The sequence below is a fragment of the Scyliorhinus torazame genome, chromosome 7, assembly GCF_047496885.1.
Source record: "Scyliorhinus torazame isolate Kashiwa2021f chromosome 7, sScyTor2.1, whole genome shotgun sequence".
Classification (NCBI taxonomy): domain Eukaryota; kingdom Metazoa; phylum Chordata; class Chondrichthyes; order Carcharhiniformes; family Scyliorhinidae; genus Scyliorhinus; species Scyliorhinus torazame.
This window is the reverse complement of record NC_092713.1, coordinates 59,673,645-59,698,922: the sequence shown is the minus strand read 5'-3', so window position 1 is coordinate 59,698,922 and position 25,278 is coordinate 59,673,645. Positions and strand designations below refer to the sequence as shown.

At 45.1% G+C, this 25,278-nt stretch overlaps 1 protein-coding gene across 6 annotated transcripts in view; it reads left to right on the top strand.

Annotated features, from left to right (window-relative positions):
* The window catches only part of rnf220a (ring finger protein 220a), a 617,071-nt gene that overhangs the window by 514,686 nt on the left and 77,107 nt on the right, over nucleotides 1-25,278 (top strand). For all 6 annotated transcript variants that reach the window (XM_072510766.1, XM_072510765.1, XM_072510764.1 and 3 more), the window contains exons 9-12: nucleotides 13,762-13,858; nucleotides 14,466-14,552; nucleotides 15,697-15,752; nucleotides 24,279-24,360. In XM_072510766.1, coding sequence (XP_072366867.1) covers nucleotides 13,762-13,858; nucleotides 14,466-14,552; nucleotides 15,697-15,752; nucleotides 24,279-24,360 — 322 coding nt within the window. The remainder of the gene's footprint in view (nucleotides 1-13,761; nucleotides 13,859-14,465; nucleotides 14,553-15,696; nucleotides 15,753-24,278; nucleotides 24,361-25,278) is intronic.

Sequence of the window (25,278 nt, the reverse complement as noted above, 5' to 3'; positions counted from 1 at the left end):
TGGAGCGTGGTCCGAAATGGCTATGGCCATGTACTCCGTCCCTGTCACCTTCGGAATCAGTGCCCTTCCCAGGACAAAAAAGTCTATCCGTGAATACACCTTGTGAACATGGGAGAAAAATGAAAACTCCTTACTCCTAGGCCTAATAAATCTCCAGGGGTCTACTCCTCCCATCTGCTCCATGAAGTCCTTAATCACCTTGGCCGCTGCCGGCCTCCTCCCGGTCTTAGACCTAGACCGGTCCAGCCCTGGATCAAGCACCATATTGAAGTCTCCCCCATTACCAGCTTTCCCGCCTCCAGGTCCGGGATACGCCCCAGCATACGCTTCATGAAGTTTACATCATCCCAGTTCGGGGCGTATACGTTCACCAGAACCACCGCCTCCCCTTGCAATCTGCCACTCACCATCACGTATCTACCCCCACTGTGGCCACTATGGCCTTTGCCTCAAACAGTACCCATTTCCCCACTAAAATAGCCACCCCCCTATTCTTCGCATCCAAGCTCGAATGGAACACCTGTCCCACCCATCCTTTACGTAGTCTAACCTGATCTGCCAGTTTCAGGTGCGTCTCCTGCAACATGACCACATCTGCCTTTATGTTCTTTAGGTGTGCGAGTACCCGTGCCCTTTTAATCGGCCCATTCAGCCCTCTCACGTTCCACGTGATCAACCGGATTGGGGGACTCTTTATCTCCCCCCCCCCCCTCCATCCCCTTTTCTAACCCAGCTCCTCACCCGGTTCCCACGTACCCGTATATCCCACCGACGGTGCTCTCCCGTCCCGACCACCCCGCCCCATAATAGCTCCCCCTTCCCCTTAGCAGCAGCAACCCAGTTAACTCACCCCCCCCCCCCCCCTCCGCTAGATCCCTTTCTAGCGTAGTTGCACCCCCCATGTTGCTCCCAGAAGTCAGCAAACTCTGGCTGACCTCAGCTTCCCCCGTTTATCCTCAGCCCCTCATTGTGCGAGGCCCCCTCCTTCCTGCGTCCCCGTTCCCGCCACAATTACCATAGCGCGGGAGCAAAGCCCGCGTTTCCCACTCGGCCCCGCCCCTGATGGCGCAGTTTCCTTCTCCTTCCCCTTTCCTTCCCACCGGCGCCCACAGTTCCCCATACACCCCCCCCCCCCCCACGAGGGGAAAAGAGAAAAGTTACAAAATTGAAAAAATTCCCCCCCCCTTCCCCTTCCTCGTCCCACATAATCACCCCACCACTTTATTACAGAAGCTTTTTCTCTCGCCAGACTATTCCAGCTTCTCGTCCACAATGAATGTCCACGCCTCTTCTGCCGTCTCAAAGTAGTGGTGCCTCCCTTGGTATGTGACCCACAGTCTCGCCGGCTGCAACATTCCAAATTTAACCTTTTTGTGGAGCATCGCCTTGGCCCCGTTGAAACTTGCCCTCCTTCTCGCCACCTCCGCACTCCAATCCTGGTACACGCGGATCACCGCGTTCTCCCACCTGCAGCTCCGAGTTTTCTTCGCCCATCTTAGAACCATCTCTCTGTCATTGTAGCGGTGAAACCTCACCACTATGGCTCGAGGTATTTCTCCTGCCTTTGGTCTTCGCGCCAGAACTCGATAAGCTCCCTCCACCTCCAAAGGGTCCGTCGGGGCCTCCGATCCCATTAGCGAGTGAAGCATCGTGCTCACATATGCCCCGACGTCCGCCCCCTCTGTGCCTTCGGGAAGACCCAAGACTTTTAAATTCTTCCTCCTCGAGTTATTCTCCAGGGCTTCCAACCTCTCCACACACCTTTTGTGCTGTGCCTCGTGCGTCTCTGTCCTTCCCACCAGGCCCTGTATTTCATCCTCATTCTCCGCAGCCTTTGCCTTCACGACTCGAAGCTCCAACTCCTGGGTCCTCTGCGCCTCCTTTAGCCCTTCAATCGCCTGTAGCATCGGGGCCAACACCTCCTTCTTCAGCTCTTGCACACAGCGCCGCAGGAACTCTTGTTGCTCCGGGCCCCATACCAAACAGCCACCTTCCAACACCATCTTGCTTCGAGCTTCCCTTCCTTGCCGCTGCTCCAGTGGATCCACTGCAATCCGGCCGCTATCTTCTCCTTTATCCATATTTATCCAGGGGGGATTCCCTCCTATTTCACCGCACAATGATTTTGGCTGTTAAAAATTGCCGTTGGGGCTCCTAATAAGAGCCCAAAAGTCTGTTTCAACGGGAGGTGCCGAAACGTGCGACTTAGCTGGTCATCGCCGCACCCGGAAGTCGCAATATGCTGTGTTGAAAGAAGTACAGCTAAATTGTTTCATCCTGGAAGGATTTGGGAGTCCTGGCTGATGGGAAGGGAGAAGGTTTCTGCTGTGCTTGCAGGGGAAGGTGTTTGGGGAAGGGAGGGGTTGTTTTGGGTGATTGAGGTGCGGACCAGGATGTTGCAGAATGAATGGTCCCTTTGGAATGCTAGAAGGGGAGGGAAAGATGTGTTTGTGGTAGCATCAGCAGAGAATCATATGTGGATGCTGATGAGGACATTGATCCATAAAAGATAGGAGTAGGAGGAGGCCTTGTGGCCCTTCTAGCCTGCTCCGCCATTTATGACGATCATGGCTGGTCATCCAACTCAAAAGCGTAATCCTGCTTTCTCCCCATAACCTTTGATCCCATTCGCCCCAAGTGCTAGATCTAGCCGCCTCTTGAATATATTCAATGTTTTAGCATCAACTACTTCCTGTGGGAGTGAATTCCACAGACTCACCACTCTTTGGGTGAAGAAATATCTCCTCATCTCTGTCCGAAATGGTTTACCCTGAATCCTCAGACTGTGACCCCTGGTTCTAGACACACCCACCATCGGGAACATCTTCTCTGCATCTATCCTGTCTAGGACAAGGGGAACCCCTTCATGATGCTGGGAAGCAGAGGAAGGGGTAAGAGCAGAAATGTAGGAAATGGAACAGACATGGTTGAGATCAATTATGGGGCAGGAGAATCTCGGTTGAAGAAAAAGGAAGCCTTATTGGAAGTACTGGTATGAAAGATGGTATCGTCAGAACAGCAGTGACGGAGAAACTGGGAGAATGTAATAGAATTCTTTCTGGAGGAGGAAATGTAGTCAAGGTAGCTATGGGAGTCGGTGAACCTATGCTGGCATGTAATCGTGTCCCTACATTTAAGAAATATATTACTAGTCTGTATTGTGCATTTATATCTTCCCTTATCCAAAGGTAAATTGGACTTACAAAACCATTTCTAAAAATCTTGTGCAGATACTGCAAAACTGTACGGTTTTAGTCTGTAGAAATCTGTGTTAAAGACTAAAACTCTGGTGGTAAATTCCCTTTGAGGAAACCTGTCAAATCTAAGCCATTTGCTCATCGCTAATATTTGACCTTTACTTGACCAGTCCTCGGGAATGTAATTTTAGTAGGGCTTTGCTTCTAGCTCACAGAGGGCAGAAGATCTGAGAAATGAGAGCTTGTCAAACAAAATTCCCCGTTATCTTCCTTGTTTTACCTAAATGAGGTAGGGCAAGGAGCACAGTGTCTCATTTCAGAAGTTATAAAATATTGAAAAAGCTGTGTCTAGCGGGAGCTGCTGGGGGATTGCAGGTACAAGGGCTGTGATCAATTTGTACCGTTTTTCTAATGAAAGCTTCAGAGTTTGTGTCAGCAGTGCCTCACAGCTGGGTCTGTCATGTCAGTTGAAGAACAAGTCTGTGTTTGTAACTAGCTTGAAAGGGAGAGAATATTCATTTGACAAAATTTTCAAGGAACTACTTCATTGGGTTCACTGGTGAAACTTCTTAGTTTCTTCCAAGGAGTGTAATAAATGTGGAACCAAAATGTTTTAATCCTTTTGAATATATTCATCCCCCACCATTTGGCCTGCGAAATCCTACGAACTGTCCTGGCTTGACACAATTCACACCCCTTTAACCTGGGGTTACCCCATCTCTGGATCTGTAAAGATTTAATCACCTGCTAATGCTCGCATTCCAAGCATTGTTTGGCATCTTTGAATTTGTCTATATATATGTTTCTGGGACATACCTCTTCATTCACCTGAGGAAGGAGCAGCGCTTCGAAAGCTAGTGATATCAAAACAAACCTGTTGGACTTTAACCTGGTGTTGTAAGACTTCGTACTGTGCTCACCCCAGTCCAACGACGGCATCTCCACATTTTGAATATATGGACATTGCTTGGTAACCTGTTTGAAAAGGTCAAAAATCAGGCACTGTTGCAAGAAATGATCATGTAGCTTCATATGGTTGATCCCATCGGTGCCCCTGTATGCTATGTTTAGAATTTTGAGTTTGTGACTGCAGTTAACTTTAGTGCGAGCTTTCCCTTTGAGGAATGGCAGAGGTTTTGGGTGAAAGAATTTCACAGAAAATATTTGTAAGGACTTTGGTCACAATTCAGCACTGTTTTTAATTTTGGCTACATACAGCACAGGAACAGGCCCTTCGGCCTTCCTAGCCTGCCCTATCACGTGTCCTATCTAGACCAACCGCCTAAATTCTTCTATATGCCGTCTGTTCATGTGTCTATCCAGATAAGTCTTAAAGGTCGCTAACACGGGGCTGTTTAGCACAGGGCTAAATCGCTGGCTTTGAAAGCAGACCAAGGCAGGCCAGCAGCACGATTCAATTCCTGTACCAGCCTCCCCGAACAGGCGCCGGAATGTGGCTTTTCACAGTAACTTCATTTGAAGCCTACTTGTGACAATAAGCGATTTTCATTTCATTTCATATCTGCCTCAACCACCTCACTTGGCAGTGCACTCCAGGCCACCACCACCCTCTGTGTAAACAAACTTCCCGCGCACATCTCCACTGAACCTATCCCCTCTCACGTTGAACTTGTGCTCCCTTGTAATTGTCATTGCCACCCTGGGGAGAAAAAAAATTATGAGGTGTATAGATAGTTCCAATGGTAGCAGCCCTGTGTTGCCTTGTATTGTTCATTCTGTTTTAAGTACAGAGAACAAAATCTATCAGCTTGTAATTGGATTGGATTGGATTGGATTTGTTTATTGTCACATGTACCGAGGTACAGTGAAAAGTATTTTTCTGCGAGCAGCTCAACAGATCATTAAGTACATGAGAAGAAAAGGGAATAAAAGAAAATACATAATAGGGCAACACAACATATACAATGTAACTACATAAGCACTGGCATCGGATGAAGCATACAGGGTGTAGTGTTAATGAAGTCAGTCCATAAGAGGGTCATTTAGGAGTCTGGTGACAGTGGGAAGAAAAGTGCATCCAAACTGACTCTTCGATTTTTAATTTCGTTTGGAACTGATTTTACTGACAATTTTTCTCTCCACCTTTACTTAAGGCATTACTGGACCTGGTTTCACAAGCAGCTTTTAAAATTCCTCAGCCAAGTGGTGATTCTTCGGATGAGAGGCTGAACAGTTTTTGACTAAATGTAGCATGGGAGTAAGAGAGATGGTGTGATGTGACATTTTTTCAGTTACAAATTGGCTAGATGGACTGCATCAGCATTTCCTGGTCCTGTACATTCCATCATTCCCTTTTTGAACATTTTAATAAAGTGTCGTTTTGAGGCCATCGAGATGCTTGGCAAATCTTTGTACTCATTTACAAAGACTTTTTCAAAAATCTGTTTTTATTCGGTATATCATACACCTCAGAAACCTTAAAATCGAATTGGTTCAGCCTAAACCAGGACTATCATCTTTAAATGATTCACTGCAGTTTAAGGAAAGTGGCTTTGAACAGTAACTAACTGAGTCTGCTCACAGATAGCAGACTATTGACACGCTGCAGATGAAACTGTAGTAACTGTGGATTGAGCATGGAGATAAGAAAGTAATGATGGCATCAGAAAATGTTTGAAACTGCGCTTTCATACCTGCTTTGTAATGTGACTTCAAAGCTGAGGGGTGGGGGGTAGTTGTTCTGCCTGAGCAAGTCCCCACTCGCTGGAAACCACTGACTGAGGAAATCTTCGGTTGTTATTTCGGCCTGAGCAGATGGGACTAAGTAGATTAGGTAGCGATAGGTCAGAGGCGGCCAGTTGTTCCCTTCTGTTCAGTTCCATTTAGGGATTTCGGGTCGATTGGCATCATGTGTCATTCCTCTAGTGATATCGCTCAGGTATTGATCCAGTCTAGACAAGAGCTGGAGGCATCGCAGGGAATGTGTGCTGCACCATGCATAATGTGATTGAAAGGCAGTTAAAATGGCACTGACCTTTTCAGGGAGGATTAGATTGCCTGCCAAGTCTGTTTAAAGCAAGTGATAACGCGAGGTAAGGAAAACTGTCCGGACAACTTCAGAGAGAGAGAGAGAAGGAGGTTGGGCAAGAAAGACCTCTGCTGGGCTTTTTGAAATAGCACTACTCTGTTGTGCAGATTTGAAGATGATTGAAGTTTATAAAGAAATTGCTTCACATTTCAGGCTCTGAAAAAATGGAAAAACTTACTGAAGCCCCATAAAATAGAGCAGTAACTTACAGTTTACAAGCTAAATGTTAACTCCTGGATACAAGATATCAATTATTTTAGCTGTCTAAGTTTGTGCAGCCCTATGTTTGTGTTAACATTTAAATTTGAAACTTAAAGGCTGAACATAATTTTGGCTTGGCTTAGTTTGCTTCCTCCACCATGTGTGGTTTGATGTCGAAAGTGTAAAATACATAAATGATGTCAAGTGGCTTCTGTGGTTGACTAGGTAACACCATAATCTATTAGAATTGTTTTAGAAACCTCTGCTTGAAGGTCTTGGGATTTGAGATTCCCTAGATGCAGGTTTGTTGGGGTAGGCATATGATGGAGGGAGGGGGAGATTTTGATGTAATCGTAATGGGGAATTTTTTGTTTATTGTCATTTCTAATTAAATTGTAAATTAAAGCACCTTTTTGGCTTTTCCAGAAATCGCATACATGGAAAATTTTCATGATACATTTACAGTGTTATAACAAATAACTGGCAGAGTCAATCTCCCATGTTGAGGTGGATTGGTTCTTGCCTGCGCTGCTAGGTGAGATAACCAAATCTGTGTAGATGACGACACATGTATCAGTGCAAAGTCCAGTTCCTTTTAGAGTAGCTAAAGTGCTAAAATTCAAATTGTGACAATGTCACATTATCTTTTGTTGTTTTGATTTTGGTGGGTGATTTTGAAGCATGGAGCCCAGAATGAGCTAATGTGGAGTCAGTACTGAGCTGCTGAGTAATGCATGTGCAGAGGGAGAGAGAAATCAGGAATCTTTTCAGACGTACATTAGAGGTTCCAGATATCTGTGAAAGGGAAAGACAGAGAGAGACTAAAGGTAAAATTCCCAACATAATATACAATGCAAAATAAGGGATGAGGGATACTAGGAGCTTATATTTGGACTTGCCTCCTATAAATTATAAAAAAATTTAATGTGCCATTCTTCCTATTACAATGTGGCTTCATGAAAGCAGCTCAAGATGAATTATTTATGTTTAACAACAGTAGAACAGTTTAGCTCACCTCATTTGACAGAAGCCAAAAGGTTTAATGTTTTAAGACTTATTCCAGGACACCATTTCCACCACTGCAGCCCTCCGAGTGCAATGCATTAGCTTAGATGGGAATGGAGTGTTCTTTAATGCTTCATGGATGTTAGAGATCCTATGACAATTCAAAGATAAACAGGCTTTTCTTTGGTACGCTGGCTAACCTTTTCCCCCCTCATTGCTCTTTGTGGGTATCTTAGTCTGCTGTATTTTGCACCTGTTCATTTAACAGTCTGGGTAATCTACTTCTGCATGAAGCGTTTTGAGATGTAAGACGTGAAAAGGTGCCTTATAGATGCAAGGCTGTGAACTTGGAGGTTCAATGAGTTAGACATTGAACTTCCAACCCCCTTGGGTAGGAACATAGGAATAGGAGTAGGCTATTCAGAACCTGGAGCTTGTTCTGCCATTTAGTTGTATCAAAGCTGATCTTTATCATAACTCCATCCACCCCTTGATTCTGTAACCTTTAATACACTTGCCTGTAAGGGTTCTGTGTATAACAAATTTGGGAAATCCGAATCCAGTTCCATGAAGGGTGTGATTACACACAAAGCTATCTCTAATTCCGCATTAACGTGTAATGTCACTGACAGGATGAAGACCAGTGTGGAAATTGGAGGAGGGAGAAAATAAGTCAATGGTACTGCAGAGAATTCTGATGTTGGTGCTCCATTATATGTTTGGGGCAGAATGGAGGATGGTTTAATCTGCAACCAGGAAGTGCTCCATAGTGACATTAAATGCTTGAAGTAGAAAAGGTTCCAATCCCCAGTACGACCACCCCTCGCCTCAATTAATACAAAACTGTTAAATGCAAGCCTCCAAATTTGAATATAAATTGTCTGATTGAACCCGATCTCTAGATCAACAAGAACTTCGATGTATTCAGTGCCTTTAATGTAATAAAACATCCCGAGGTGCTTCACAGAAGCATTATAAAACAGAATATGACCCCAAAGCCACATAAGAAAGTATTAAATCAGATGATTAAAACCTTGGTCAAAGAGGTAGGTTTTAAGCTGTGTCTTAAAGGAGGAGAGCAAGGTAGCAAGGCAAAAAGGTTTAAGGAGGGTATTCTAGAGTGTGGGGCCTAGGTGACTGGTGGCATGGCTACCAAGGGTGGAGCAATTCAAATCTGAGGTGCATGAGAGACCAGACTTCGAGAAGCGGGTTGTGGGGCTGGAAGAGATTACAGAGATATGGAGAGGTGAGCCATGGAGGGATTTGAAAACAAGGCATTGCTTTACCAAGAGCCAGTGAACACAGGGGTGCTAGGAGAACAAAACCCAACCGTACATCACCACTTTAAGGCCAGAATTTTACGCTCACCACCATCACCCCCCAGTGGGTTTTTAAACGGGGCGGAGAGCGTAAAATTACAGGGATGGGATTCTCTCCAGATTCCCGCCCACCCTGACCTCGCAGTGATTTTACACCGGTGTGGGCAAGGCCTTGGAGGAAAGCCCACCTTTGCACCAATTAAATGACCCAGCCTTAATTTTTAATAAGGTGCTCTGGGCCATCAGCAGCAGCAGAACTGTATTCAATCCTGAACTGTATCCTTGTGGTCTCACTCTGCCATTAAGATCCAGCCAGATGCCAACTCTGGTTCAATGAAGAGTGTAGGAGAGCATGCAGAAACGGGACCGGGCATACTTAAAAATTATGTGCCAATTTGGTGAAGCTACAGCAAAGGACGATGTGGATGCCAAAGAATGGAAGCAGGATACTGTAAACTGAGCTAAGTCATCCCACAACCAACAGATCATATAAAAGCTCTGAAGTCCTGTCACATCCAGCAATGAATAGTGATAGACAATTAAACAACTACCTGGAGGAAGATGCTTCACAACCCCCCCCCCCCCCCAGTGATGGGGGAGCCAATGTGTCAGTGCAAACGACAAGATGGAAACATTTTTCAACCATCTTCAACCAGATATGGCAGCATGGATTCGAAGTTGACTGAGTGACAGAAAACAAAGAATAATTATGAATGTCTTTTAGACTGGAGGAAGGTATGTCATGGAGTTTCAAGGTATCGGGACCACTGCTTTTTTTGATCTGTATTAATGGCCTAAATTTGGATGTGCAGATTGCAGTTTCAACATTTGCGGATGACACAAACCTTGAGAGAAAATATTGTGAACTGTGAAGAGGACAATGATAGACTTCCAAGAACCTGGGGCTATTTTCCTTACAGCAAAGAAGGTTGAGGAGATTCCATAGAGGTGCTCTGGTTACAATAGATCGGGAATACTGTTAAGTTGATGGAAGGGTTAAGAATGAGAGGATACTTATTTAAGGTGCATAGCAAAAGAATCAAAGACAAATTGAAGAAAAACCTTTATGCAGAGAGTGGTAAACATCTGGAATGTGTTTCCTGAAAGTGTAGTGGAGGCAGATTTAATCATGGTTGTCAAAAACATATTGGATAATTATCTGAAGAGAAGAAATTTGCAGGGCCATGGCAAAGGGCGAAGGAGTGCGACTAATTGAGTACTAACTCTTGCAGAGAGCTGGCACAGACATGATGGGCCAAATAGCCGTCTTCTGTGTTGTAATAATTCATTTGATCCATCCAAGCCTCCTCCTGAGGTCCCTAGTATCACTGATGTAAACTTTCAACCAATTCAATTTAATTCACTCGATTTGATATCAAGGAACATTGAAGGTAGTGGCGTAAACTCCCCATTGGCTGGAGTCATTCTTAACCCAAAGAAATTAACTAGAAAATTAACCAGATCAGTCAGACACCAACTGAGAAAGCAGCCCGCTTAATCGGCACACCATCCACTAGCTTACATATACAGTCCATCTACCATTGGTGCACTGCAGCAAGTGTGTCTGCAGTCTACAAAGTGTGTTGCAGCAACTCGTGAAGGCTTCTTCGACAGCATCTTCCAAGCCTGTGATCTTTACCACCCAAGGAGAACAAGGGCAGCAGACATACGGGAACACCACCACCTGTAGGTTCCCATCCAAGTCACGCACCATCCTGACTTGGAACTATATTGTTGCTCCTTCACTGTTGCAAGGTAAAATTATGGATCTCTCTCTCTCTCTTCCCCCCCACAGCACTGGGTGTACCTGCACCACATGGTCTGCAGCAGTTCGAGAAGGCGATTCATTACCTTCCTGGGAGAATTTACGGATGGGAAATAAATTGCTGGCCTTGCCGGTGAAGCTCATATCCCACGAATGAATAAAATAAACCTCAACAGCTTTCAGTTTTGTTGTACTTTTCCATAAATAAATAGATTTTTAAAATAGGAGCAGAAAATGCTGGAGATATTCAGCACATCAGTTGGATCTGTGAAGAGAGAAACAAAGTTGATGTTTCAAGTTGATGACCTTTCATCAGAGCTGTTCAGTCCAGTGAAATGATCACTATATTGCAATATTCTTGCTAACACAGACTTCAATAATTATCAGCTCAGTCTGAAGGGTGAATTTTTTAATGGATACTCGGGAGGCTATTGTCATTGAATAATTTCAAGAAGGGTTGAAATTCAGTCTTTGTAAATAAATATTTCCTTCCAGCCAAAGATGATTGGCTACGATTTTTTGTCTTTGTTTTTAAATTTGATATCATCTATTTTCAGCCCGCTTGATCGTGCCTAAACTTTCTCCTAATATTGTGTCTTTCAGGCATCCCTGTATTCTGGCTTGAAAGTAAATGGCATTTTGTAGATCTTGCTAAACACACAGCTTGCATACATATAAATACACACACTTTATGGGCCTTTTAAGCAGCATCTGATGGGGGCTAACTGTATTTGACACACGCAACTTCTTACCTCCACACCAGATAATTGCATTGTCAACTATTCAGCAAAGTGGCAGGTGACATCTGAAGCGATTGACTAGCTGAGTTGTTCGTGTTGGACTGTCAGCTGTTCAATCAATAGAGTTTACAGAAGACACCCTGATTGCATCTGTAACTAATTTAACTTTGAAACCCCTAGCTCCCCTTTGCACAAAGTTGCAATTCTATTCAGGATGTGCACTGAGTGGCAGGTGGAAAAATCAATGACAGCTTTCTGCAGTCGTGCAATCGTGGGTTTTTGCTCTGCATGGTTAACTAGCCGTCTTGACTTCAAATCAATGAACTGATCAATTGATTAAATTAACAGTGATTTTCTTTTGGGTTAGCAGTCAGGGCCTTACATTATTAGTTGTGTTGTCTTTTGGGGTAACTCGCATTTATAAAATGTAAGGCTTATTAACAACTCAGCACTTGGAAATTCCACTTTCCCCTCTCTTTCAACACTTAATGTTAATTAGTTGGGCAGAAGCCTTGGCCTACTGGGATTCGGGATATATTTGACGGGACTGGATTGGGTTACTGCAGCATAGGCCTTTTGCTTCCTCTCTCAGCAGTTCAGAAGCTGGTTAAGTAGTCCTGATAGGTAGAGCGTGATTGATGGGGAAGTTTGTCTCTGGTAGTGTCAGGGACTTATAGAGGTGTCAGTCAAGATCGGCGCCTGAATTACTTGTCACATTCTGTGAAAGAATGTCGAAGAAACAAGGAACTGCTGCATTACTTTGTTTTTTTTTCACTAAATGACCGTGTCTTAGCTGTTTGCTATTTGTGGTGGGTGAAGGTTAAAAAGACAGGTTTAAATGAACTGCATTTAAAAAGGCAGAAATGAAATCTGCAAGAATTTTATTCAATTCGGCATCTAAACAAAATGAAGAAATTGTTTTTTTGTTGTTTTAGAGAGTTTGACATGGTACATCCTTTCTGGCTGAGATGGGTAGCCTGTTATTTGGAATTCAGGATGTGCATATATACAAATACTAAGCCTACACATATCCATACATATCCTGATATTTTGCAAAAATTTCCAAAGCAAATTGATATTTAAACTCTGGTTTGTTTCTTTGAGAATAATGCACAATTTCAGGGTTAACTATGTATATCGGTGAAATTCATGAGAAGCAGTGGTTTCAGACCAAGATCCGATCTGAAGCATATGTAGTCTTGCCAGTAAAAATAAGCTGACCAGTTTAACTGCTGAATTTTTTTAAAAATTCATTTTTATGGGATGTGGGCTTTGCTGGCTAGGCCTGCATTTGTTGACCATCCCTAATTGCCCTTGCAAGGATGGTGGTGAGGTGTCTTCTTGAACCACTGCAGTCCATGTGGTGTAGGTACACCCACAGTGCTATTAGGGAGGGATTTCGATCAAGCAGCAGTGAAGGAACAGTGATAGTCAGGATGGTGAGTGACTTTGAAGGGTGTTTCCAGGTATCTGCTGCCCTTGGCCTTCTAGATGGTAGTGGTTATGGGTTTGGAAGGTGCTGCCTAAGAATCTTGGAGTTCCTGCAGTGCATCTTGTAGATTGTATACACTGCTGCTGGAGGTGGAGGGAGTGAAAGTTTGTGGAAGGGATGCCAATCAAATGGTCTGCTTTGTCCTGAATGATAAGCTTCTTGAGTGTTGTTGGAGCTGCAATCATCTAGGCAAGTGAGAAGTATTCCATCACACGCCTGACTTGTGCTTTTAGGTGCTGGACAGGCTATGGAGAGTCAGGAGGTAAGTTACTTGTTGCAGGATTCTGAGCCTTTGACCTGCTCTTGTATGCACAGTATTTAGATGGCTCAGTTCAGTTTCTGGTAAATGGTAACCCCCAGGATGTTGATTGTGGGGGATTCAGCGATGGCAATGTTATTGAATGTCAAGGGGAGGTGATTAGATCCTCTCTTGTAGGAGATGATCATTGCCTGGCACTTGTGTGGCGCAAATGTTCCTTGCCATTGTCAGCCCAAGCCAGGATATTGTCACGGTCTTGCTGCATTTGCACATGGACTGATTCAGTGTCTGAGGAGTCGCAAATGGTGCTGAACATTATGCAATCATCAGCAAACATCCCCACATCTGACCTTATGTTGGAAGGAAGGTCACTTGATGAAGCAGCTGAAGATGGTTGGGCCTAGGACACTTCCCTGAGAATCTCCCGCAGTGATGTCCCAGGACTGAGATGACTGACCTCCAACAACCTCAACCATTGGTACCACATCATGGCCAGCATCAGCGGCTGTTCTTTCATTTTAACCTTCCCTTTCCTCGAATCAGTTCTTACCTCAAGCCTATTTCAAACTTAATTAGGCCACTGAGCCTAGTTGTGAACTTAAAATGTCTTTAAAAAATAATGTAGGTCGAATGAAATTTTTAAAAAATTCAGAAGGAGAATGAATTAAGTGCAAGAAGATAGGACTTAAAGGATTTTTAATGACATGCTTCCACCCCCCTCCTTTTCAACATAGGATCCGGCTTTGTCACCTGCAGCAGTAAAGAGAATCATGACAGTGATGCAGATCTTGATGTGGATGGAGATGACACCCTAGAATATGGGAAACCACAGTATCCTTTTTTGATTAATAGCTGCATGCTTTGATTCTTTTGTTCTGTCAGATAATCATGGACTTGCAGTGATTTTGGATAGTCTGCTTTTACTTATTTCTTTCTGAAGAATCTCTTGTGTACTTTTTGGCAAAAAGTATATTCATGTTTAAATCAGTAATGAATAATATTTCTGCTAATAGTGTGTTCCATCTACATATTATCACAATGCCTAATATAGAGTAGAGAGCCACAGATGCTCCTGCCTGAGTGATATTTAAGTACCAGCTTAAAAGGGCATGGTGACCAACTTGGGGCTGGCAATGCTGTTGGGTGATGTAAATGCCAACATATTCCTGTAAAATATCTGTTGTAGCTGAAATTGAAATGACAGATCTGAAAATAATTTCATGTTGAATTGAATTGTTGCTTTTCCAAGTTGCCATCAATCTTATCTTTGCTACTGTAGCCATGACTGCAGTATTTTTGTTAAGATCATAACTCAAAGCATTGACACAAAATATACTTCCCAGCGATATAACCCAAATAAATACCAGCTTACCAAGGCTAATTTTAGTTCAGCTGATGATGTTTTGTAGCTTGGTTGTTTCCTTAACTTTGGTAACAGGTACACAGAGGCAGACATTATACCTTGCACTGGAGAAGAACCAGGGGAGGCCAAAGAGAGAGAGGCACTCCGAGGTGCTGTGCTTAAGTAAGTAGAAATTTAGTACAGCATTTGTTTCTTTACAGTAAAAATCTGGTTATGTATCCCTCTTTAAAGGTCTATATTAGTGATTTTTAGCTCAAAAATGCTAATTTCCCCCATTCCAATTAATAATTTTTTTTTTTTGGATTTTTGGTGTTGGAAAGCATAATTAGTCAAAATGTTTAACCTTTTACTTCTGTGACATTATGCTTGATGTAGAACAAATGGAATGAGCACTACCTCAGTCTGGATCGCGTGAGATGAATTTGATGTAGTTTCAATCCAATTCTTAGTAGGCGCACTTATAATTCACTATTAATCACATCTATATTGTTATTCTCAGTCAGAAACCACAGGAAGAATTAGTATGTGAAATGGAAGTATCGCATCGTTCAGAATTCCCCATCTGAGGTTTGAGTTTAAAATAAAACTAAGGTGCTATTCTTAAATATATGAAAAACGAGAAAAGAATAACTCGATGTATGGAGGATAACTTTTATTCTTGACCTCTTTGCGATTAAAACTCACCATTTCAAGTAATTTGGGTTTTATTGAACTATTAGCTCTGTCACCAGATGCGAGTAATTCTAATAAGTTTACTGAGTTCCTAATGATTCAGAAACTGTACTTTTGATTGTTAATTTGACCTTTGCATTGCTGCCTCCAGGATCTATTTTTCCATCGATTGGGTTCATGTATAAGGAGCTCTCAGACTGTTTTTATTTCTCAGAATCTGCCAATTCTTTGTTAATGTGGCAATCTGTCCATTTCCTTTTTGGGTGCTTTAACTGAACCACATTGGTGAAACCATGTATTCCTTACAATCTGGTTCCCCAGTTTATAATCATCTTTCTATTCTTTACAACTATTGCATTGAAATCCTTCATTTACTAAAAACTTGTATTATGCCCTCATTCCAGTAGCAGTTTGTCTTCTGAGAAGTGAATTAATTTATTCACTCTTTCCCTACCTCTGTAAATGGGTTAGTTGCACTACTTTGAATCCTTCAAAGTCCTCCTCTAGCACAAAATAATTGTTTTGTATGTGAATTTTGGATTCTTAGATTCTTGAATGCAATCTGCATTTCTAAATAAAACACCGTGCTGTTAATAAATATGATCCTAACCAGGTTGTATTTTAACTTTTGCAGTGGTGGAACCCCGAGCAACAGAATAACACCAGAATTTTCCAAATGGGCGAGTGATGGTAGGTAGTTAGACACGGTGAAAGTTTGATTTTAGTCTGAATGATATAAGTTCATAAGTTATCCTGGCTTAGCTATGTTTGTAAGTGAGCCACCATAATAGGAGATCTGAATGGTTAATCTTTTGTGCATCCTTAATGTTACTCCAGAAATTATCATGGGCTGGTGTTGGATTGATGTGGGTAATTGGGGAGAGATTTCTCTGTTAACGTGGATCAGGAATTTTGGAGAAAGAAAGCCTGAATGAAGAAGAAAAAACTTGCACTTGCTAGCACATTTTTCGGTCTTTAGGAGATCCTAAAGTGCTCATTGCATTCTGGGATTCTTATTGATCCTTTTGCCACAAAAGGATTTAAAAACAAGTTATATTTAGGGCTGTGTTTCAAAGCAAGGTGTATTTCTACAAGTTTAAACAAAGGGACTGAGGTAGTTATATCTGCTCAGTAATGAATTATGGATGTGAAGCTTGGAGCATTGGGAAAAAGGAAGAAAAGAAAATCAACAGCTTTGAAATGTAGTGCCTGAAGGATCCTTAGGGTAAGCTAGGTGGAGAAAAGAAAAAAAAAAACGAATTACTAAATGTGGCCGGAAGAACAAGAGAACTCTTAAAATAAGACAAATTGAGTTTTCGGACATGTTAACCCTGCAGAAGGGTTGGAATGCCTAATCACCTCCGGAAGGCTTAATGAAGGAAGAGCAATAGGCCGACAACAAAGGAAGCTGTTAGACAATATTAAAGACTAGATAACTAGAACTCCCAACAGCAAGGTTATCCGCTCATGTTTGGAAAGTTTGGAAGACCATGGCCGCCTGCGCCATCGGCAGGGCGCTTAGACGACGTGGTAGTTAAAATTGCTTTCTTTTTTGAAAATATATTTATTCACCTTTTTAACATTTTATACATAAAACAAAACTGCACAAAAGAATAAGAAAAGAACCCCCCCCCATGACACAAAAAATAATCCTCTCCCCCAAGCAGATGATGGTAACTAACTCTTTGAAATGCAGAGTAAACAGACACCATGTCTTCTGGAACCCCTCAATTGTCACCCTCAACGTGAACTCCACCTTCTCGAGGTGCAGGGACTCCATCAGGTCCCTTAGCTGCACTGAGGCACAGGGCGGAGTAGCTGACCTCCACCCTAACAGGACCCGTCAGCGAGCAATCAGTGAGGCGAAGGCTAAAACATCCCTGCGCCCCCCCTCTGTAGCTCCAGCAGGTCCGACGACACCACAAATAAGGCCCTCCGTGGACTAGGCTTCAAGTCAAAGTGCAAGATCGCCGACGTGCTGAAAAAAAAAACGTCCAAAATTTCTCCAACTACAGACAGGACCAGAACATATGTACATGGTTGGCTGTACCTCTCCCACACCGCTCGCAAGTATCCTCCACCCCCTCGAACAACCGACTCATCCTTGACCTCGACAGGTGTGCCCTGTGCACCTCAGTTAACTGTATTAACCCCACTCTCGCACACGAGGTTGAGGCGTTCACCCTCCGCAGCTCCTCACACCTGGACCCCTCCTTCAGCGCCACCCCCACCTCATCCTCCCACTTGGCTTCAACCCCCTCCAACAACACCGAATCCTCCTCCAGAATCCACCCATAAATCGCTGAGATGACCTCACCGACAACACCCGTTCCATTGAGGGCGGAGTCACCAGAAACATCGGGAAAACCTTACTCGCAAAATCCCACATTTGCAAACACCTAAAGACCTCTCCCCATGGAATCCTAAACTTCTCTGTCAACTCCTCTAAGCTCGCAAACTGCACTTCCAAGAATAAGTCCTTCATTTCCACCCCCCGTTCTTCCCATCCCCCAAACCTAGCTTCCATTCTCGCCTGCTCAAACAAATGATTCTCTCGAATCGCCATCAGCCTTGACCCGCCCCTAACTTAAATTGTTGTCGAAATTGCCTCATTCACCACCACCAGACTACCCGAATATTTCCCTGGGGCAAATGGAAGCAGCGCCGTTGCCAGCACCCGCAACCTCAATCCCCTCCATAAAACCTGCATCCATCCTCCCCCGCATTGCCTCCAGCTCCCTATCCCAACCCTGCACTTTCTTGGCGTTCGCCCGCCCAATAATATTACATCAGATTCATCAGAGCCAAACCCCCTGACTGTCTCCCTCTCTGAAGCACCTTCTTCCGAATCCTTGCTACCGTACCTGCCCAGACAAACCTACAAAATCAACCATTCCATCCCCATATAAAAACGCTTTCGGCAAGAAGACCGCTAAACAATGGAATAAAAATATAAACTTCAGCAAAACATTAATCTTTGCTGCATGCATTAAGGCTGTTAATGATAGGGGGGAGGCTGACCCACCTCAACAAATCGGCCTTGACCCTGCCCACCAGGGCTCATAAAATTCAATTAACAAAGCGGGGTCCCAGATACCTGAAGTGAGTAGTCACCACATGAAACAGCAATCCCCCAAGCCAAGCCAGTCCCTGGCGGGGAGACCAAAAAGCACTCGCTCTTTTCCAAATTCAATTTGTATACTGAAAAAGCCCCCAAACGCTTCTGCAGCCCCATTATATCCCCCCATTGTGGTACCCCGATTGGAAATATATAACAGGCCATCAGCATACAGGAACACCCAGTGATATCTCTCTCTCTCTCTGTCTCTCTCTCTCTTCCTCCTCCCCCGCCCCCCCCCCCCCCACCCCCCTCCCCCACACACTATCCCCCCAACTCATCCGAGCTCCTCAGCACATTGGCCAAGGGCTCTAACGCCAGCGCAAACAAAAAGGGGGACATGGAGCACCCCCTGTCTCATTCCCCTATGCAGCTGAAAATATCCCGAGTTCACCTCATTCGTAAGAACGCTAGTCTTTGGTTCCTTATACAGCAATTTGACCCATGCAATAAACTTAGGCCAAATCCCAAACCGTTTCAACACCACAAACAAATAACTCCACTCTTTTTTTAGAAAATATTTTTATTGAAGCATTTGAAAATTTCTCAATTTAACATGTCGACATTTCTAAAACAACCGTGCGGGTCGATGCACAAAATACCCCCTAAAAGAACAATAAACCACGTCCCCCACTTCTCCCCGCCCTGTCCCCAATTACCCGTATACTAAGTTCCCCGTCCTTATTTAACATTACCATGCCTCCTGTCCCCCCCTCCTCCCTCCACCCCCCCCCCCTTACTGCTGATGTTCAATTTTTTTTAAAGAAATCGATGAACGGTTGCCAACTCCGGGCAAAGCCCTGTATTGATCCTCTCAGAGCGAACTTGATTTTCTCCAGACTGAGAAACCCTATCAAATCGCTGACTCACACTCCTGACTTCAGGGGCTCTGAGTCCCTCCATCTCAGCAAGATACGTCTCCGGGCTACCAGGGAGGAGAAGGCCAGGATATCTGCCTCCCTCCCCCCCCCCCCCCCCCCTTTGTCCCCAGATCCTCCGACACCCCAAATATTGCCAATTCTGGACTTGGAGTTACCCCTACCGTCTAGAATTTCTGACATAATATCCGCAAATCCCTGCCAGAATTCCCTCAGTTTCGAACATGCACAAAACATATGAACATGGTTGGCCGGGCTACCCCCACACCATCCACATCTGTCCTCCACCTCAAAGAACCTACTCATCCGGACTACCGTTATGTGGGCCTTGTGGACTACCTTGAACTGAATCGTGCTAAGCCAAGCACAGGACGAGGATGCATTTACCCCTTTTCAAGGCTCTTTTCCCCACAGTTCAATTTTCCAGCTCCCCTCCTAGCTCCTCTTCCTACTTCCCTCTTCACCTCTCTGATAGGGGCCCCTTCCCCACTCTAACAATTCCTGTATATCTCCGAACTTTCCCACCTCTAACCCCTGTTTTTGATAGCGCTTTATCCTGTAGTCCCCTCAGGGGAGGCGAGGAAAGCTTGGGACCTGCCTCCGTACAAAGTCCCGCACTTGAAGATATCGAAACCCGTTCCCACCGGCAAAATCAAACTCCTCCTCTAATGTCTCCAAGGTCGGGAAGCCCTCCTGGATGAATAGATCCCCCAAACCTCTCAATCCCTGCCCGCTACCATACCTTAAAAACGCCATCCAGCCCCTCCTGGGACAAACCGGTGATTGTCACAGATCGGTGACCACACTGACGCCCCCTCCAGTCTCATATGCTGCCTCCATTGCCCCCACACCCTTAGGGGCTGCCACTACCACCGGACTTGTAGAGTACCGAGCCGGCAGGGGCGCCGTCAGTAAAGCCTCCAAACCTGTACCGTTGCAGGATGCTGCCTTCATCCGCTCCCAACCCGACCCCACCCCCACTACCCACTTCCAGACCATCAATATTTTGGCAGCCCAGTAATGGTTAATAAAGCTCGGGAGAACCAAGCCCCCTTCTCCGCGGGGTCCGTTCCAGGAGTGCCCTCCTAAATAACTCCACTCTACTCGATCAAACGCCTTCTCCGCATCCAGCGCCTCCGACTCTTTTCCCCCCTCCCTTCTGATGGGGAGCCACCACCTTTTATAAGTACCGCACATTTGAAGACAGCTGCTTACCCTTTACAAACCCCCGTCTGATCCTTCCCAATCACCTGCAGAAGGCACTCCTCCAATCTAGGCGACAACACTTTGGCAAGAATATTGGCATCCACATTGAACAGGGATATTGGCCCGATACGACCCACACTCCACCGGGGTCCTTATGCTTTCTTAACAACAACAAAATAGATGCCTGTCCCATCGTTTCTGGAAGCGCCCCCCTAGCTACAGCAGCCTCAAACATCTCCCCCCAACAACGGCACCGGCCTATCCAAAAATGTCTTGTAAAATTTCACCGGGAACCCATCCGGTCCTGGTGCTTTACCTGTTTGCATCTTCCCTACCGCTCCTGGGGAAGGGGGTGGGGGGGGGAATGGGGAATTGCCTGGGGGGGGGTGGATGAGCAAGAGATAACATGAAGGGTTGGGGAAAACTGGCACTTGCGGGAGAGAGCCAGTGTACAAAGCTATGTAAATATATCATTTTGCCATGTATATATCTTGCTCAATGCGATTTCTTGTCATTTTGTTACGGGGGGGGGGGGGCGGGGGGGGGTTATTGTTTGTAAGGGAGAAAAATTGTGTTAAAAAACTTTAATAAATATATTTTTAAAATAAAAAATCTTCCCTACCGCTGACCGAGCCTCCTCAATCCCCACTGGCTCCTCCAACCCTGCCCTGACCTCCTCTTCCAATGTGGGACAGTCCAACCCTTCCAAAAACACCTTTGTATCTGACCTATACAACCATTTATAAAACTCCTCAAATAACGCATTTGCTTGCCTCCGATGCAACCACCTGTCCCGCCAGCAAGTGAATGGCCTTCTCATACCATTACCCTTTGCCGCCTCACCTGCATATCGCTTTCTCTTTGACTGAAGCATGTCCAGGCTTGTGCTGGCCAGCAACATCCTCTTCATAAACCCTACATCATCCCAATTCAGGGCACACACACTGACCAACACCACCAACCTCTCCTCCAAAGCCTGTTACTATAACATATCTGCCACCACCTTCTCCATCTGAAACCTAACTCTCTCCTAACTCACCAGTACCGCTACCCCCCAGACCCTACCACTAAAGGCCGAGTGAAACATGGTCCTTCACTGGTCCACCCAATCCCCGCATGTTCAACGTTACCATTCAAAATGGGGTTCTCTCAACATCCAATATCTCGCCGTCCCCTTCCAACAACAACATAATAAATCAAAGTCCAATCTCAGTTCAGTCACAGCCCTTCAGCCCTCGTAACACCTCCGCCTCCTCAAAGGAATGGTCCTTCGAGTCATGTGTAATTTTCAGCTTCGCCGGGTAGACCACCCTTAACCACACATCACACTTTGTAAAGTGCTGCCTTCACCCTGTTAAAGACTGCCTGCCTTCTGGCAACTCCATTGTGATGTCCTGGTATATACAAATACTAATGCCTTCCCGCCTCCCCTCCCGATTCTGCTTGGCCCATCTCAAGACCCTCTCCTTTACCTGATAGCTGTGAAAACAGACTATCACAGCTCTTGGTGGATCATTTGCTTTTGGCTTCGGCCGGAGCAACTGATGAGCCCTATTCTGCTCAAAGAGGGAGGTGTTCTCCTCCTTCTCCAACAATTTGCCGGACATTTCCAAAAATACCCCGTTGGCCTCGAGTCCCCCGGCCCCCCAGGCAATCCCACAATCTGAAGATTTTGACACCGTGACCTATTCTCCAGGTCCTCTACTTTGGCTCTCAGCCCCCTTGTACTTTCCTCCACCATCTGCAGCTCCTCTCCCGTTGAGGTGATCTAGTCGCTACGCCGTGTCAATATCTCCTCCACCACATTCAACACTTCCTCGCGCACCGTCTTCAATGTCTTTCCAAGACCCTTCTTTATCGAGGCCAAAGTATCTTCCTCCAACTGTTTGAGCATCTCCCACCATCTCCTTTCTCGCTCAAAATACTTGCCAAAACTCCTGCTCGCGCTCCACCGCCATCACCTTGGACAGCATGTCCACCCTATTGGGTGCAGCCCCGCCCGGGCGAGCTAGCTCCCACCATCTTTCCTCCCACAGAATTCTGTACCGAACTCAGGCCCTCAGGCGGATTAGCGGCTCATTCCTCTTGGTGCCGTATTCTTCCATTGGAATTTGAACATCCTCTAATTCCCACAACTTTACTGAGGACAGCCCATATAAAGGTTCCCTCCAAAACTTTGCTAAAAGCGCCAAAAACCGAGAACCTAGCGGGAGCCACCCAATGTACGACGTCCACCACATGTAGCCACTGGAAGTCCCTGTGGTTAAAATTGCTAATGTGAAAGACTTTGAAGTAATTTCCCTCATACGTGCAAAACACGTTACACCCATTGAGTTGTAAAGTTCTGGCGCTAAGCGTTTGGCAAGGGTTTTCTAGTTTATGGTTTCCCATTTGATAATGAATGAGAGTGTAAGATAACAGTGGTACAAGCACAATCAGATGGCTGATCAGGCCTTTAAATGAAAACATGCGAGGAAAAGCTTTCATTGGGTTTAGAAGGAGAATGTTGGAGTTAGTTCTTTTTAAAAATAAATTTAGATTACCCAATTATTTTCTTTTCCAATTAAGAGGCAATTTAGCGTGGCCAATCCACCTAACCTGCACATCTTTGGGTTGTGGGGGTGAAACCCACGCAGACACGGGGAGAATGTGCAAACTCCTTACGAACAGTGACCCAGGGCCGGGATTCAAACCCGGTTCCTCAGGGCCGTAGTCCCAGTGCTAACCACTGTGCCATCGCGCTGCCCGAATGTTGGAGTTAGTTAGGAATTATTTTGTTTCACTTGCAGTAATTAAAGCTAACCGTACCAGGGGCGGGATTCTCCGATACCGGCGCGATGTCCGCCGACCGGCGCCAAAAACGGCGCGAATCAGTCCGGCATCACGCCGCCCCAAAGTTGCGGAAGTCTCCGCATCTTGAGTGGCCGAGCCCTCACCTTGAGGGGCTAGGCCCGAGCCGGACTGATTTCCGCCCCACCAGCTGGTGCGAAACTGACTTTGCCGGGCGGCGCATGCGTGGGAGCGTCAGCGGCCGCTCACGGCATCCCTGCGCATGCGCAGTGGGCGGGGTCTCTTCCGTCTCCGCCATGGTAGAGACCATGGCGAAGGTGGAAGGAAAAGAGTGCCCTCACGGCACAGGCCCGCCAGCGAATCGGTGGGCCCCGAACGTGGGCCAGGCCACCGTGGGGGCACCCCCCGCCCCCAGGACCCCGGAGCCTGCCCGTGCCGCCGTGTCCCGCCGTCCCAAAAGTGGTTCTTGACAGCGGCAGGACTTCGGCCCATCGCGGACCGGAGAATCCGGTGGCGGAGAATTCGCGACACGGCAGGGGCTGGATTCACGCCGGCACCCGGCGATTCTCCGACCCGGTGGGGGGGTCGGAGAATCGCGCCCCAGGTGTTTTCTCGGTCAGCTTTTCAAAGATTGGAGAGGCACATAGGGCCACATTCGAAAGACACATGTATCCAGTTTGGACCATAAAGGAGTATTCTTGTTGTGCCCCTGGGTTATGCTGTCATATATCTAGATTTAGGGCAAGGAAACATTTACAGGAGTGACTGATGCCTTTGAACCCAAGAGGGTGAGTAAGACTAGGGTGGAAGTGCTGCCACCTGAGCTAAGTTAAGATCACAACATTTCAAACAAAATCTAATGTGATATTGTATATTTTGTTCATTTTATATGATGCAGTACTTGCCAACTTTTTTTTCATGACCTGAATATTATGTAGGGAAAAGATCTGTGGGCAAAAAATTTGTTCTTTTCAGCCCTTGGACTCAAATTCAAATCCAACCAAAGATATGAGCTGAAATTGTCCTCGTTGGCTTTAAAGGTTCCAACTAAAATTACTTATGGCTGTTTCCAGCATACTTCTTATTTGGAGTACAGTGCATAAAATCCCTAATAGTATAAATACCCTGTCTCAGATAGTTAGATTTGTGATTGTGAAAAATACAGATTTATTTCTTATGAAAGGGAATACCCTGGATTCACTTCTATATCTGATTTCTTTATAGAAATGCCCTCAACAAGTAATGGGGAGAGTGGTAAACTAGAGGTGCAGACACAGAAGACGTGTAAAAACAGCGAGATTGAAAAGTAAGTGCTTGTGCATTAATGGGATGGATCAAGACAGTTTCTGTCCTGATTGACTCTCAAAATAGAAGGATTGCATTTCCATTATCTGCAACAACAGATGTTGTTTGGTATCAGTGCATTTTCAGGACAGAGTGGAGCAGTTGCATTGCAATTTTTTGTGACCTATTAAGCGTGCATTCTGTAGCAAATAACTAGACTGATGTTTGAGAGGGGCAGGAGCATTTTGCTGTTTTCATATATAATGTGGAGATGCTGACATTAGACTGGGGTGAGCACAGTAAGATGTCTTACAACACCAGGTTAAAGTCCAACAGGTTTGTTTTGAATCACTCGCTTTTGGAGCACTGTTCCTTCCTCAGGTGAACCTCAGGTTTTTATATAGAAATCCTATGAAACCCTATTTCCTGTGTGTCCCAAATTGCTATTGTGCAGGAAAGTGCTTTAAAACTTGCGGGCTGCACAACTCAAGACTCGAGAAGAAAATAGATAGTGAGTGAGACCCATCCAAATTCTTCTACGTTAAAAGACCTACCGGACAGGTTTTTAAGTTTTATGCTGTATGTTATTCTGTGTGGCATTACCATTTCCAAGGTCAGCAGATATTGCTCTTGGGAAAAATTCTCGCAAGGAATCATCATTGCACTGTTAAATGTTTGTGTGGCCCCAACCAACTGATTATTTTCTCTGTAATTTTCTCCATATAACTGCACAATATTCCTTGTTTACTCTACTGTGTAGCATTCTCTCATGAGGTATATTGGTTTATAAACTGCTTACTTTTCATAAATCTAATTCTTCCATAAAAACATCTATTCTTGTCCTGGTAACAAGTTAATTTTCTATCAGTGGTTTCTTTATGATCATTGTTATGATCCTTGTGGGGGAGCCATAAGCTAAATTTACCAAATGACCCCCAAA